The following is a 16,086-nucleotide window of genomic DNA, read 5'->3' as shown; positions in this document are numbered from 1 at the left end:
AGGAGACAAAAATGCTAGGCAGCCTCATTACATCGTCCATGGAGGGTACTGGGTCCGTAATGAAGCGAAGTAGGTCATCCACATAAAGCGACATCCGATGCTCTACCCCTCCCCCGATTTATCCCCCTTCACTTAACAGAGGACCTCAGCACTATAGTATGTGACTCTATTGCCAAAGCAAACACGTACAGGGAGAGTGAACAGCCCTGCCTCATGCCCCTGTTCAACAGAAAATAACCGGAGCTCAGGACATTCTGGTTTAGCACACTGGGCTAAATCGCTGGCTTTTAAAGCAGACCAAGCAGGCCAGCAGCACGGTTCAATTCCCGTACCAGCCTCCTCGAACAGGCGGCGGAATGTGGCGACTAGGGGCTTTTCACGGTAACTTCACTGAAGCCTACTTGTGACAATAAGCGATTTTCATTTTTTCACATTCCTACGAACACTTGCAGTGAGGCCTTTATACAATAGACAAATCCAATAAATAAAACCTCCCAAGAATCTCCAATAAGTACTCCCACGCCACTCTAACAAATGCCTTTTTGGCATCCAGAGAAACAATCACCTCTGGTTTGGGCACCGAAGAGGTGAAAAGAACAACATTTATGTGGCGACATTTATTGGCTGACAATTGTCGACCCTTCACAAAACCCGTATGATCCTCCGAGATTATATTTGGGAGACAAAGCGCCAGCACCCGATACCCAGGGTTCATAGGAATTGTTGGTCCCAGCTATTTTCTTGATTAACCCTGTACTTGAATGCATCCCACTGTTCTATCACAGATTTACCTAAAGGTGTCTGCTCCCAGTCTACTTTGGCCAAATCAGATCTGATCTTACTAAAATCAGCCTTCGCCCAATTTAAAACTTTGATTTCAGGCCCATCCTTGTCCTTTTCCATAACAATCTTAAATCTAACAGAGTTATGATCACTGTCTGCAAAATGCTCCCCACAGATACTTCAACCACTTGCCCGACTTTATTACCTAAAATTAAGTCCAGAACCTCTCCCTCTCTTGTAGGACCTTCTTTGTACTGGCTTAAAAAGTTCTCCTGGATGCATTTTAAGAATTCTGCTCCCTCTAATCCTTTTACACTATGACTACCCCAGTTAATGTTGGGGAAGTTGAAATCCCCCCCACTATCACTGCCCTATAACTTTTACACTTCCCTGAAATTTGATACATATTTACTCTTTTATTTCTCTTGGGCTGTCAGGGTGCCTTTAGGATACTCACAGCAATGTGATTACTCTTTTTTGATTTTTAAGTTCTACCCATATGGCTTCATTTGAAGAGCCTTTTAAGATGTTGTCCCTCATTACTGCTGTAATTGATTCTCTGATCAAAATTGCCACACCCCCTCCTCTTTTACCTCCTTCCCTGTCTCACCTGAAGATCCTATATCCTGGAATATTGAGCTGCCAATCCTGCCCCTCTCTCAACCACGTCCCGGTGACAGCAATGACGTCATACCGTCATGTTTTAATTTGTGCCCTCAACTCATCTGCCTTGTTAGTCAGACTCCTTGCATTAAAATCAATACCATCCAACCTTGCCAAATTCCCTTGTAACTTAAGTGGTCTAGAAATTCTATGACTTCCTGACTCACTTAATGTCTCTTCTAATTTTGGCTGTGCATCCATCCCTGCTGAAACTTCACTTGGGACCCCAGTCAATGGGACGAAAACAACTTTTCTCGGTGGTTACTCATATATCTATGCCTCCAGTTCAGTGGTCACAATTTATATCACCACTGTTCATTGTTTATGGCCTCTTACTATGGCTCACTGCTTCAATTTATGGAGTTAAGCAGTTGGTTCAGATTCAGTTCTGCAGTTGGTGACACACCTTCAGAAACCAGATGAATCTCAGCCCTCTCCACAGGCAATCAAATCAACATTCCCCATCACTTACCGTAGAATAGGGGGTCCTTTGGGGGTGTTCCTATGACGAGCAGGTACAACACCAACAGCAGGCCAAGGAGAACTCCGGCAGCAGCGTAAAATACCACCATGGGACTTTAAATGGAAAAAGGAGAAAGGAATTAAGCACAAGTGCTCCAAAGGAGGTGACGGTAACTATTTGGAAAGGCTGAATAGGCCGTGAATTTCTTTTCTAAAAAAAAGAGGTTGAGGATTGACCTTTTTAAGATGATGGAAGGGTTTGAGAGGGTAGTCACAGAGAAGATGTTTCCATCTAATAGATAGAGGATACTCACTAACAAATCAACTTCTTTACCCAGAGAGTGGTGAGAATGGGTAACGCGGTCCCACCAAGAGTGGTTGAGGCGATTCATACAAAGAAGGAGAATAGCAAGGAAGAGCTGAGTAAACGTAAACGCGTGAAGAAGAAATGAATAGATAGAGGATGTGGTGATACGGGGAGGAGAAGAGAGTGTTAGGAGAAGGCTTGTGTGAAGCAGAAACACCAACATGCACTGCGGAACTGAATGGTTTTTATTGCTGTAAATTGAAACTTAATTTGAACCCAAATGGCTGTAGTGATTAGCAATAAAAATGCAGAGAGCCAACCTTCATCAGTTAAGATTCCCATTTCCACCATTCTTGGGTTTGTGGACATATTTCTAATTGTGACTTCAGATCACTGACAAAAATACATGAAAAATCGGGGTGGCACGGTAGCACAGTGGTTAGCACTGCTGCCTCACGGCACCGAGGACCCCGTGTACGATCCTGGCCCCAGGTCACTGTCCGTGTGGAGTTTGCACGTTCTCCCCGTGTCTGCGTGGGTCCCCCCCTCACAACCCAAAAAGCCGTGCAGATAGGTGGATTGGCTATGCTAAATGAAATGAAATGAAAATCGCTTATCGTCACAAGTAGGCTTCAAATGAAGTTACTGTCATTGCTGCCTACGGCGCTGAGGACCGGGGTTCGAATCCCGGCCCTGGGTCACTGTCCGTGTGGAATTTGCACATTCTCCCCGTGTCTGCGTGGGTTTCGCCCCCACAACCCAAAAGATGTGCAGGATAGGTGGATTGGCCACGCTAAATTGCCCCTTAACTGGAAAAAATAATTGGGTACTCTAAATTTATTTTTAAAAAATGAAGTTACTGTGAAAAGCCCCTAGTCGCCACATTCCGGCACCTGTTCGGGGAGGCTGGTACGGGAATTGAACCGTGCTGCTGGCCTGCCTTAAAAGCCAGCTCTTTAGCCCTGTGCTAAACCAGCCCTTAATTGAAAAAAAAGGAATTGGATATTCTAAATTTATAAAAAAAATAAAATAAGAGAAAAAATAATAAAAATTCTCATGAATTAGCCAGGGTCTAGACTAGTCCAATTCTGACTCCAGATTGGCGTTAATCAACAGATCATAGGCATCGGTCTGTGCTCACCAGTGGAAAACTCAAGTACTGCACAGTGGCGACGTGGTTAGCACTGCTGCCTCATGGTAGCATTGTGGTAGCATTGGTAGCATTGTGGATAGCACAATCGCTTCACAGCTCCAGGGTCCCAGGTTCGATTCCGGCTTGGGTGACTGTCTGTGCGGAGTCTGCACATCCTCCCCGTGTGTGCGTAGGTTTCCTCCGGGTGCACCGGTTTCCTCCCACAGTCCAAAGATGTGCAGGTTAGGTGGATTGGCCATGATAAATTGCCCCATAGAGTCCAAAATTGCCCTCAATGTTGGGTGGGGTTACTGCGTTATGGGGATAGGGTGGAGTTGTTGACCTTGGGTAGGGTGCTCTTTCCAAGAGCCGGTGCAGACTCGATGGGCTGTATGGCCTCCTTCTGCACTGTAAATTCTATGATTCTATGACGCCGATGACCCAGGTTCGATCCCAGCCCCGGGTCACTGTCCGTGAGAAGTTTGCACTTTCTCCCCGTGTCTGTGTGGGTCTCACCCCCACAACCCAAAAAGATGTGCAGGCTAGGTGGATTGGCCACTCTAAAATTGCTCCTTAATTGGGGAAAAATATACAATTGGGTACTCTAAATTTATTTTACAAAATGGAAATCTCCACCTCTGAGCTCAAGGTATAAAGTCAAGACTAACAGCAGCGTGCAAAGAGCGAGTGTGACGTTGCAGAATCTGCTGATAAGTGGAATTGGCTCTATGTATGCTGGAGAAAGGTGAGCACAGCTCGAACTACCCATACAATATGATTCAATTGCTTTCCCCTGACCACCTGCTCGATGTAACCTGCTCAGCCTTTTGTCTGATTTGATGCACATATTCTTGCCATGTTACATTCCTGAAATCTGTTGTAGTTACCACTGATCTGGACACTATTGTCCAGATACTATTGAACCCGTGGCTGGCACAGCAACACCAACTACTCTGACCTCTGAACCTTGACTTGGCACAACAGGTTTGTACACATCCGTCCATGTTATTTTCTTCTCCCTGCTGCCCACCTCAACCCCCAACTCCAGAATGGACTCTCACTGGGGTACAGGATCCCCCTCCTCTCCTGAAGGTGTTGACTCCCATTGGGGTACAGGGTCCCCCTCCTCTCCTGAAGGTGCTGACTCCCATTGGGGTACAGGGTCCCCCTCCTCTCCTGAAGGTGCTGACTCTCACTGGGGTACAGGATCCCCCTCCTCCCCTGAAGGTGCTGACTCTCACTGGGGTACAGGACCCCCCTCGTCTTCCAAAGGGCTGACTCTCACAGGAGTACGGGCCCCCCTCCTCTCCTGAAGGTGCTGACTCTCACAGGAGTACAGGCCCCCCTCCTCTCCTGAAGGTGCTGACTCTCACAGGAGTACGGGCCCCCCTCCTCTCCTGAAGGTGCTGACTCTCACTGGGGTACAGGGTCCCCCTCCTCTCCTGAAGGTGCTGACTCTCACTGGAGTATGGCCTCCTCCTCTCCTGAAGGGGCTGACTCTCACTGGGGTACATTGTCCTCCTCCTCCCCTGAAGGGGCTGACTCTCACTGGGGTACAGGGTTCCCCTCCTCCCCTGAAGGTGCTGACTCTCACTGGGGTACAGGGTCCCCTTCCTCCCCTGAAGGGGCTGACTCTCACTGGGGTACGGGGTCCCCTCCTCTCCTTTTTTTTTAAGAATTTAGAGTACTCAATTATTTTTTCCAATTAAGGGGCAATTTAGCATGGCCAATCCACCTATCCTGCACATCTTTTGGGTTGTGGGGGCGAAACCCACGCAGACACGGGGAGAATGTGCAAACTCCACACGGACAGTGACCCAGGGCCGGGATGTCCCCTCCTCTCCTAAAGGTGCTGACAGTCACTGGGGTACAGGGTACCCCTCCTCTTCCAAAGGGCTGACTCTCACTGGGGTACATTGTCCCCCTCCTCCCCTGAAGGGGCTGACTCTCACTGGGGTACAGGGTCCCCCTCCTCTCCTGAAGGGGCTGATTCTCACATGGGGTACAGACCCCCTCCCCTCCTGAAGGTGCTGACTCTCAGTGGGGTACGGGTCCCCCTCCTTTCCAAAAGGGCTGACTCTCACTGGGGTACGGGTCCCCCTCCTCTCCTGAAGGCGCTGACTCTCACTGGGGTACAGACCCCCTCCTCACCTGAAGGTGCTGACTCTCACTGGGGTACGGGTCCTCCTCCTCACCTGAAGGTGCTGACTCCCACTGGGGTTGGGGTCCCCCTCCTCTCCTGAAGGTGCTGACTCTCACTGGGGTTGGGGTCCCCATCCTCTCCTGACGTTGCTGACTCTCACTGGCGTACGGGTCCCCCTCCTCTCCTGACGTTGCTGACTCTCACTGGCGTACGGGTCCCCCTCCTCTCCTGAAGGTGCTGACTCTCACTGGGGTACAGGGCCCCCCTCCTCCCCTGAAGGTGCTGACTCTCACTGGGGTACAGGGTCCCCCTCCTCTCCTGAAGGTGCTGACTCTCACTGGGGTACAGGGTCCCCCTCCTCCCCTGAAGGTGCTGACTCTCACTGGGTTACAGACCCCCTCCTCCCCTGAAGGTGCTGACTCTCACTGGGGTTCGGGCCCCCTCCTCCCCTGAAGGTGCTGACTCTCACTGGGGTACGGGTCCCCCTCGTCTCCTGAAGGTGCTGACTCTCACTGGAGTATGGGCCCCCTCCTCTCCTGAAGGTGCTGACTCTCACTGGGGTACATTGTCCCCCTCCTCCCCTGAAGGTGCTGACTCCCACTGGGGTATAGGGTCCCCCTCCTCCCCTGAAGGGGCTGACTCTCACTGGGGTACGGGGTCCCCTCCTCTCCTAAAGGTGCTGACAGTCACTGGGGTACAGGGTACCCCTCCTCTTCCAAAGGGCTGACTCTCACTGGGGTACATTGTCCCCCTCCTCCCCTGAAGGGGCTGACTCTCACGGGGTACAGGGTCCCCCTCCTCCCCTGAAGGTGCTGACTCTCACTGGGGTACAGGGTCCCCCTCCTCTCCTGAAGGGGCTGATTCTCACATGGGGTACAGACCCCCTCCCCTCCTGAAGGTGCTGACTCTCACTGGGGTATGGGTCCCCCTCCTTTCCAAAAGGGCTGACTCTCACTGGAGTATGGGCCCCCTCCTCTCCTGAAGGTGCTGACTCCCACTGGGGTATAGGGTCCCCCTCCTCTCCTGAAGGGGCTGTCTCTCACTGGGGTACAGGGCCCCCCTCCTCTCCCAAAGGGCTGACTATCACTGGAGTATGGGCCCCCTCCTCTCCTGTAGGTGCTGACTCTCACTGGGGTACGGGTCCCCCTCCTCTCCTGAAGGTGCTGACTCTCACTGGGGTACAGACCCCCTCCTCACCTGAAGGTGCTGACTCTCACTGGGGTTGGGGTCCCCCTCCTCTCCTGAAGGTGCTGACTCTCACTGGGGTACAGACCCCCTCCTCACCTGAAGGTGCTGACTCTCACTGGGGTACGGGTCCTCCTCCTCACCTGAAGGTGCTGACTCTCACTGGGGTTGGGGTCCCCCTCCTCTCCTGAAGGTGCTGACTCTCACTGGGGTTGGGGTCCCCCTCCTCTCCTGACGTTGCTGACTCTCACTGGCGTACGGGTCCCCCTCCTCTCCTGACGTTGCTGACTCTCACTGGGGTACAGGGACCCCTCCTCTCCTGAAGGTGCTGACTCTCACTGGGGTACAGGGTCCCCCACCTCTCCTGAAGGTGCTGACTCTCACTGGGGTACGGGTCCCCCTCCTCTCCTGAAGGTGCTGACTCTCACTGGGGTACAGACCCCCTCCTCACCTGAAGGTGCTGACTCTCACTGGGGTACGGGTCCTCCTCCTCACCTGAAGGTGCTGACTCTCACTGGGGTTGGGGTCCCCCTCCTCTCCTGAAGGTGCTGACTCTCACTGGGGTTGGGGTCCCCCTCCTCTCCTGACGTTGCTGACTCTCACTGGCGTACGGGTCCCCCTCCTCTCCTGACGTTGCTGACTCTCACTGGGGTACAGGGACCCCTCCTCTCCTGAAGGTGCTGACTCTCACTGGGGTACAGGGTCCCCCACCTCTCCTGAAGGTGCTGACTCTCACTGGGGTACAAGTCCCCCTCCTCTCCTGAAGGTGCTGATTCTCACTGGGGTACAGGGACCCCCTCCTCTCCTGAAGGTGCTGATTCTCACTGGGGTAGAGGGTCCCCCTCCTCTCCTGAAGATGCTGACTCTCACTGGGGCACAGGGACCCCTCCTCTCCTGAAGGTGCTGATTCTCACTGGGGTACAGGGTCCCCCTCCTCCCCTGAAGGTGCTGTCTCTCACTGGGGTATAGGGTCTCCCTCCTCTCCTGAAGGTGCTGTCTCTCACTGGGGTACATGGTCCCCCTCCTTTCCTGAAGGTGCTGACTCTCACTGGGGTACAGGGTCACCCTCCTCACCTGAAGGTGCTGATTCTCACTGGGGTTGGGGTCTCCTCCTCTTTCCCATGCAGAGACAGACCCCTCCCCCAGTCTGCAGGAACTGACCTGAATCAAATCCTTGCAGAGAGTGATTTGCCGAATCACCCGCCTATCGGCTCCAGCCTCACCTGTCCATGGCGGACACCCTGTTGAGCAGGAAGGAGATTGGGATGGCGCTGAGGGACAGCAGGAAAGCCGCGGTTCCCGCTCCCACCCGCATCCTGCCGCTTCTCGATTGTCCCCAGTCCCGGGAATGAAGCTCGGGTTGTTCCAGCTCAGATTCCAGTCGCCGATTGACTGAGAGCAAAGGTCACAAATCAATAACACCGGGAAAGGGAAAGAACTGGATACACAGCACCCGGAAAAGACAGGAGCCAGGAACACCCATTCCCGGGAACACAGTACAATCCCACTCCCGGGAACACCCACACCCGGGAACAGTGCAATCCCACTCCCGGGAACACAGTGCAATCCCACTCCCGGGAACACCCACACCCGGGAACACAATGCAATCCCACTCCCGGGAACACCCACACCCGGGAACACAATGCAATCCCACTCCCGGGAACACCCACACCCGGGAACAGTGCAATCCCACTCCCGGGAACACAGTGCAATCCCACTCCCGGGAACACCCACACCCGGGAACACAGTGCAATCCCACTCCCGGGAACACAGTGCAATCCCACTCCCATGAACACAGTGTAATCCCACTCCCGGGAACACCAACTCCCGGGAACACAGTGCAATCCCACTCCCGGGAACACCGTGCAATCCCACCCCAGGAACACCCACTCCCGGGAACACAATGCAATCCCACTCCCGGGAACACCCACTCCCGGGAACACAGTGCAATCCCACTCCCAGGAACACAGTGCAATCCCACTCCCGGGAACACAGTGCAATCCCACTCCCGGGAACACAGTGCAATCCCACTCCCATGAACACAGTGTAATCCCACTCCCGGGAACACCAACTCCCGGGAACACAGTGCAATCCCATTCCCGGGAACACAGTGCAATCCCACTCCCGGGAACACCGTGCAATCCCACCCCAGGAACACCCACTCCCGGGAACACAATGCAATCCCACTCCCGGGAACACCCACTCCCGGGAACACAGTGCAATCCCACTCCCAGGAACACAGTGCAATCCCACTCCCGGGAACACCCACTCCTGGGAACACAGTGCAATCCCACTCCCGGGAACACCCACTCCCGGGAACACCGTGTAATCCCACTCCCGGGAACACAGTGCAATCCCACCCCGGGAACACAGTGCAATCCCACTCCCGGGAACACCCACTCCCGGGAACATCCACTCCAGGGAACACAGTACAATCCCACTCCTGGGAACACCCACTCCCGGAACCACAGTGCAATCCCACTCCCGGGAACATAGTGTAATCCCACTCCCGGGAACACAGTGCAATCCCATTCCCGGGAACACCCACTCCCGGAACCACAGTGCAATCCCACTCCCGGGAACATAGTGTAATCCCACTCCCGGGAACACAATGCAATCCCACTCCCGGGAACACCCACTCCCGGGAACACAGTGCAATCCCACTCCCGGGAACACAGTGCAATCCCACTCCCGGGAACACCCACTTCAGGGAACACATTAGAATCCCATTCCTGGGACACCCATTCCCGGGAACACAGTGCAATCCCACTCCCAGGAACACCCACTCCTGGGAACACAGTGCAATCCCACTCCCGGGAACACAGTACAATCCGACTCCCAGGAACACAGTACAATCCCACACCCGGGAACACAGTACAATCGCACACCCGGGAACACCCACTCCCAGGAACACAGTACAATCCCACTCCCGGGAACACCCACTCCCGGGAACACAGTACAATCCCACTCCCGGGAATACCCAGTCCCGGGACAACAGTGCAATCCCACTCCCGGGAACACAGTGCAATCCCACTCCCGGGTACACCCACCCCCGGGAACACAGTGCAATCCCACCCCCGGGAACACCCCACCAGGGAACACAGTGCAATCCCACTCCCGGGAACACCCACTCCCGGGAACACAGTGCAATCCCACTCTCTAACACACACCCCCCACCCACACACCCCAACTCCAGAGAGCCTTCCAGTCTGGCTATGCCTCAAATTTTAGAATTTACATCCAGATTTCAAATCCCTCTGTTGCCTGACTCCTCCCCATTTATGTAATCTCCTCCAGTCCCACAACTGACAGAGTGCTCTCTCAGAGGGAACTATGAGACATTGGGAAGGCACGGCAGGATTTTGACCTAACAGCATGGTGGGTGTACCTACACCTCAGAAACTGCAGTGGTTCAAGAAGGCAGCTCGCCACCACCATCTCAAGGACAATTAGTGATGGGCAATAAATGCTGGTCTAGTGATGTCCAGATACCCTAAAAGAAAAAAATACATGCCTGCGCTCTTCCAGTGTTGGCCTCTTTGAGCATTCCCCCTATATTTAGTGCTCTACCATTGGCGACTATCCTTTCAGCTGCCTAGACTTTAAGCTCTGGAATGTCCTCACTAAACCTCTCCATCTTCCCTTTTACTAGCATTCTTTCAAACTTACCTCTATGATCAAGCTTTTGGAAACTTAATCATATTCCCATGAGGTTCAGAGTCAAGTATGATAACACTCCCCTGTGCAGTGTCCTGGGATGATATACATTTGTAAAGTACCTTCCTTGTAAATTCATGCTGTTAGATAGAGGGGCAGCAAGGTTCCTGCCCCAGATCACTTTTCAGCTAACCTGTGTATTAGGGTGGACTATAGGCGAGTTCCTCCATAGTGCTGTGAATCTCCAGAATTCTCCACAGTGGAGGGCTGGAAATGCTCCATTGTTGAGTGCACGCAAAACTGAGTTAGATTATTTTTGGTCTCTCAGCAATGAAGCGATATGAGGAGCAGGCAAGAAAGTGGAATGGAGATAGAAGATCAGCCATGATCGCGCTGAATAGGACGCGGCACGGTGGCGCCCAGTGGTTAGCACTGCTGCCTCACGGCACCAAGGACCCGGGTTTGATCCCGGCCCCGGGTCACTGTCCGTGTGGAGTTTGCACATTCTCCCCGTGTCTGCGTGGGTCTCACCTTCACAACCCAAAGATGTGCAGGGTAGGTGGATTGGTCATGCTAAATTGCCCCTTAATTGGAAAAACAATTGAATTGAAATGAAAAGAAAATCGCTTGTCACAAGTAGGCTTCAATTAAGTTACTGTGAAAAGCCCCTAGCGCCTGTTCGAGGAGGCTGGTACGGGAATTGAACCGTGCTGCTGGCCTGCCTTGGTCTGCTTTAAAAGCCAGCGATTTAGCCCAGTGTGCTAAAAACAAATGACAGTGCTGAATGGCGGAATAGGTTTGATAAGCCATATGGCCTACTCTAGGTCCTATTTCCTCTGGTCTTTGACATGGTTTGTCTCATCTGTGTTGCCCCACATAGTCCAATAACCTGTCCTGTAGGGATAAGCAAGTTGTAGGCATTGGTTGAGCCATATTTGGAGTTCGGTATCTAAATTCCAAGTCTCTCCACTGTTCTCCCAGAAATTAGTTAATCTAACAATGGTCCAGGAATCAAACCTTTCTCAACTGCGAGACTCCCTTATTGGGGAAAATGTAAAAATAGGCACCCTTAAAAAAGAAATCATGACTCCTGTGATGTTTAGAAGGATAAAATTTATTTAAGCACAAACATGCAGCAGTTCCTACATTTTGCAAGAAAATGTTTGAATGACCTTCTTCCACAGATTAAAATGTTACTGAGCAACTATCAGAGATGTCCAAAACGGTTGAGATTTCTCCTGCCGGATGTCAGGGCCTTAGTAACACATCCTCAGGTTTTTCTCAGAGTGTTTAAAGCAGCTACAGAGAATTGTTCCCTCAGCTGCAGGGTCAAGATATACGAGAACAGAGTGTGATGCACTACAGTCTACTCTTGCACCGGAATCTCTGCAGAGTGGGTAGATGAGAAAGGAGGGGGGTTGGACTTCCTCTCCAAATGTACCAGGACTCCGAATTGCTATCATCTTTACTGCTTACTGTGGGATTCAGCACGGCTTTCATGGTATTGGGAACCAAACAAGGCATTAAAAAAAAAGCCTCTTCTCTGCACGGTCCTCATTTCTGTGGTGAGGGAAAGTTTATTTGAGTCCGGAAAGGTAATTGGAAGGAATGCGGCCCAATAGCAGTGGTACAGAAAGTTCCGGCATTGTTGTTTTTCACAGAAATCCAACTTGAGTTCATCCCTCGCAAGCACGGTCATCTGATCACTGCACCTTTGAAGAACCAAACTAAACATCACAGCCAACGATTGAATGGTGAAGTCTCCTTGTATCTGCGTGGGGAAGTGTCGGAGTCAGTAATAAGGCCTCCTCGGGTTGTTCTGAAACAAAGGACAGTCCAGTGTTAATTCATCCAGAAATGTCAGGCAGCAAAAAGAACACACAGTCCAACAAGCCTGGCTGACAAAACCAGGATGGTTGGAACATGACCAGCTCTGCCTACACCCCTCCACGTTAAACACCCCCCGCCATGTAACCTCCTGGGGAAGGCAAACAAGGGGGAGCAAAAACCTCGGGACAATAAGGGGAAAAAATAATCTGGAAAGTGCTCAAGTCAGCAGCCAGATGGCGAACTCACAACCCTGGACAAGTGCAACCACTATAACAGGGCATTCCACTCGATTGCACCGTTGGCTCAACATCCATCCATGAATACCCTACATCATCCACGCACCGCGGCTACACTGTGAACAAATTCACTGTAGTAACCTAACATAGTTAATTCATCTTTATGCTTCCTGTGACCCTGAAACTGAGGAGAGCGTCAGCAACGTAGTGGGAACATTATCACCTCGCAGTCACACACAGAATCAAAGAATAATACTAGACCACGGAGGCCAATTGTCCCAATGTCCTATTCAATTAGAAACATAGGAACAGGAGGCCATTCAGCCACTCAGCCCTGTAGATCAACAAAATGAAAGCAGTATCTTTATTTTCAAATTTAAGATCCCAAATCCAGCGATCGAGGCCTTTAAGGTGGAGGCTCTCGGGTAATCTGAATAAATTCCATTAAATTGGAACGCACAACACAGAGTGGCAAGAGCCCTTGGCCCTTCTCCATCCCTTGTTGTGATCACCTACCAGTGGGTTGGGCCTGAACCTGTAGGCCAGCATCATCCTCTTGCGGAATGCTTCATACTCATCATCGTCTTTATTCAGCTCTGCTGGGCGATCAATGCCAAACCCAGCTCCATCCATCGCTGTATTCCCTCTATGCAGACAAAAAATAAAGCGGAAGGTCAGTCACATGGAGAGAGTAGAGAAGCCGGGATGTGTCACCTCAGAGCAGAGAAAGTTAGAAAGACTTCAAATCAAAATTACTGGGCATATTGAGAGAGTATATGTGGGGAGATTGTTTCCAGTGGCAGGAGCGTTGGTAACCAGAGGGATAACCGTTTTAAGAATTTATTTTTTTTGGATCTGGTTATATTTCTTTTCACAGTAACTTCATTGAAGCCTACTCATGACAATAAGCGATTTTCATTTCATTTTTCATTTTCATTCATATTCCTTAGTTGCCGCAAAGAGAAAAAGACATGGAGGTGTCCCAATCCTCGTCGCCAGTTTTCTCTCCTGTTATATTTCTTGGTTGCCACAAAGGGAAATGGTATAGAGGTGCCCACATTCTGGATTCTTGTGAAACACGATGAGGTTTATTAAGAGGTGTTGCTCATACAATCAAAGGTGGTGATCTGCTCAAAGCCCACACAAACACTCTGCTGACATCACTCCACATCATGTGACACAGAACCAGCAGGAATGTACTCCCAGATACATAACAGATCTGGAATTAGATTGAGATTCAAAAAGCATGTAGATCTGGAGAATTGGCACGTGTGGAAGATCCCCCCCCCACCCCAAAAAAAAACCCAATCCTGCAAGGAATAACCATGGCTGTGTTTTTTTAAATTTAAAGTAACCCATTTCCCCCCCCCCAATTAAGGAGCAATTTATCGTGACCAATCCACCTACCCTGCACATCTTTGGGTTGTGGGGGTGAGACCCACGCAGACATGGGGAGTGTGTGCAAACTTCACATGGAGCTGGATCAAACCCAGGTCCTCAGCGCTAGGAGGCAGCAGTGCTAACCACTGTGCCGCCATGCCACCCTCCTTGGTTGTGTTGAGAATATAACATAACTCAGGCAGTGGCCTGATGCTGTGTGATTTCCTGCTCTAGGCTGTTGGCCATTTCATCATTCATATTAGGTTCAGATGGGCATCCAAATTGGAAAATTAAAATGAGAAAAGGGGAATAAAGGGGGGCATTCAGGGTGGTGGGGCAATTGAAGGGGCAGCATTGGGGTTGGCGGTGATGTCTCCCATTTCCAACAATCATGATACTTACCATCCAAGTTGACATTCACAAGAATGGCCTCCAATACAGATCTTTTGCTGTACAAGGATTGGAATTAAAATAACTACAGTCATTAAAATAACTACCGACAGGTAGTATTGAGGAAGCAAGGGGTCTGCAGAAGGACTTGGACAAGCTAGGAGAGTGGGCAATGAAGTGGCAAATGAAATACAATGTGGAAAAGTGTGAGGTTATGCACTTTGGAAGGAGGAAACTAGGCATAGACTATCTTCTAAATGGGGAAATGCTTCGGAAAGCAGAAGCACAAAGGGACTTGGGCGTACTTGTTCACGATTCTCTTAAGGTTAATGTGCAGGTTCAGTCAGCAGTTAAGGCAAATGCAATGTTAGCATTCATGTCAAGAGGGCTAGAATACAAGATCAGGGATGCACTTGAGAGGCTGTATAAGGCTCAGGTTAGACCCCATTTGGAGTATTGTGAGCAGTTTTGGGCCTCATATCTGAGGAAGGATGTGCTGGCCTTGGAAAGGGTCCAGAGAAGGTTCACAAGAATGATCCCTGGAATGAAGAACTTGTCGTAGGAGGGACGTTTGAGGATTCTGGGTCTGTACTCGTTAGAGTTTAGAAGGATGAGAGGGGACCTTATTGAAATGTACAAGATACTGTGAGGCCTGGATAGAGTGGACGTGGAGAGGATGTTCCCACTTGTAGGAAAAACTAGAACCAGAGGACACCATCTCCGACTAAAGGGACGATCCTTTAAAACAGAGATGAGGAGGAATTTCTTCAGCCAGAGGGCGGTGAATCTGTGGCACTTTTTGCCGCAGAAGGCTGTGGAGGCCAAATCACTGAGTGTCTTTAAGGCAGAGATAGATAGGTTCTTGATTAATAACGGGATCAGGGGTTATGGGGAGAAGGCACGAGAATGGGGATGAGAAAAATATCAGCCATGATTGAATGGCGGAGCAGACTTGATGGGCCAAGTGGCCTAATTCTGCTCCTCTGTCTTATGGTCTGATGGTCTTATTCCCCTGCCCCCATTAAAAGTACATTACCGGTACTTCGAAAACATGTACAACAATGTTGAAGAATGCTTGTCGCAGAATTCTCATGAAGGTACCCAAAAATTCCCTCCCTATTCCTCATTTCCCTATTTAGGCAACTAAATTATTTCATACACCAAAGCCTGGGTGGTCCACTACTATTTCAGTACCTGGGGACGGGAGCTTTGATGCCTTGTCCATCCGAGCCCAATCCATCGCCCTCCTTCCAGCCCATTTTCATAAGCATCTGGTAACCAATGTTCTCCACAGTAATTTTGAACTCCTTGTAGTCAGAGTAATCCGGCTCTCTCCCTTCCTATGAGAGACGAACGAGAAAGTGTTGAAGCATTCAGACACACGGAACAATGTACAGGCATTTCCCCCATGTTATCACTGACCGACATCAGTTCCCAATTCAGCAAGCCCTCGCTTTTCAACTTCTCATCTAGGTTTTCAAAAACTATCCGTTGCCTCCCCCTTTACTATCTCTAATCTCCAGCCCAACAACCCCTCACCCAGATCTCTGCACTCCTTCAATTCGTATGCATCAATGATTTTCATTGCTCCACTACTGGCAGCAATGCACCTTTTTTTTGTTCTGTAGTGGGTGACTTATCTGTTTACACGCATCAGCCCTTGAATGCTTTTGCTCAGTCACAAATGAGCAGTGACTTCAAAGGGACCAAATCATGCGCAGTTTGTGCTGAAGTCTTTCCATTGCAGCATGGAGGTAACATCGATTGGCAGCCGATTCTTAGGAATCTAGTCCTGAAGCACTGGAATTCGCCCAAAAATCCATTCCATCTCTATTCCCTCCTCCAAGAAATTATTTAACATCAAAATCTTTGACCAAACTTTGAGTTCATCTGTCCAAAGGTGCTTTTGAGTAATTAC

The 16,086-nt window shown here is 50.6% G+C and overlaps 2 protein-coding genes across 4 annotated transcripts in view; both read right to left on the bottom strand.

Moving 5' to 3' along the window:
- The window catches only part of tm6sf2 (transmembrane 6 superfamily member 2), a 28,444-nt gene extending 20,320 nt beyond the window's left edge, over positions 1-8,124 (bottom strand). For both annotated transcript variants that reach the window (XM_038778117.1, XM_038778118.1), the window contains exons 1-2: positions 7,899-8,124; positions 1,919-2,022 (exon numbers count right to left, since the gene is read on the bottom strand). In XM_038778117.1, the coding sequence (XP_038634045.1) occupies positions 1,919-2,022; positions 7,899-7,990 (196 nt within the window). In that variant the 5' untranslated portion in view covers positions 7,991-8,124. The remainder of the gene's footprint in view (positions 1-1,918; positions 2,023-7,898) is intronic.
- A 3,303-nt stretch (positions 8,125-11,427) lies between these two features.
- Positions 11,428-16,086, bottom strand: part of sugp1 (SURP and G patch domain containing 1) — a 38,876-nt gene continuing 34,217 nt past the window's right edge. For both annotated transcript variants that reach the window (XM_038776855.1, XM_038776856.1), the window contains exons 12-14: positions 15,363-15,508; positions 12,915-13,044; positions 11,428-12,151 (exon numbers count right to left, since the gene is read on the bottom strand). In XM_038776855.1, coding sequence (XP_038632783.1) covers positions 12,125-12,151; positions 12,915-13,044; positions 15,363-15,508 — 303 coding nt within the window. In that variant the 3' untranslated portion in view covers positions 11,428-12,124. The remainder of the gene's footprint in view (positions 12,152-12,914; positions 13,045-15,362; positions 15,509-16,086) is intronic.

Source organism: Scyliorhinus canicula, chromosome 18 (genome assembly GCF_902713615.1).
Source record: "Scyliorhinus canicula chromosome 18, sScyCan1.1, whole genome shotgun sequence".
Classification (NCBI taxonomy): domain Eukaryota; kingdom Metazoa; phylum Chordata; class Chondrichthyes; order Carcharhiniformes; family Scyliorhinidae; genus Scyliorhinus; species Scyliorhinus canicula.
This window is presented reverse-complemented; position numbering and strand designations above follow the sequence as displayed.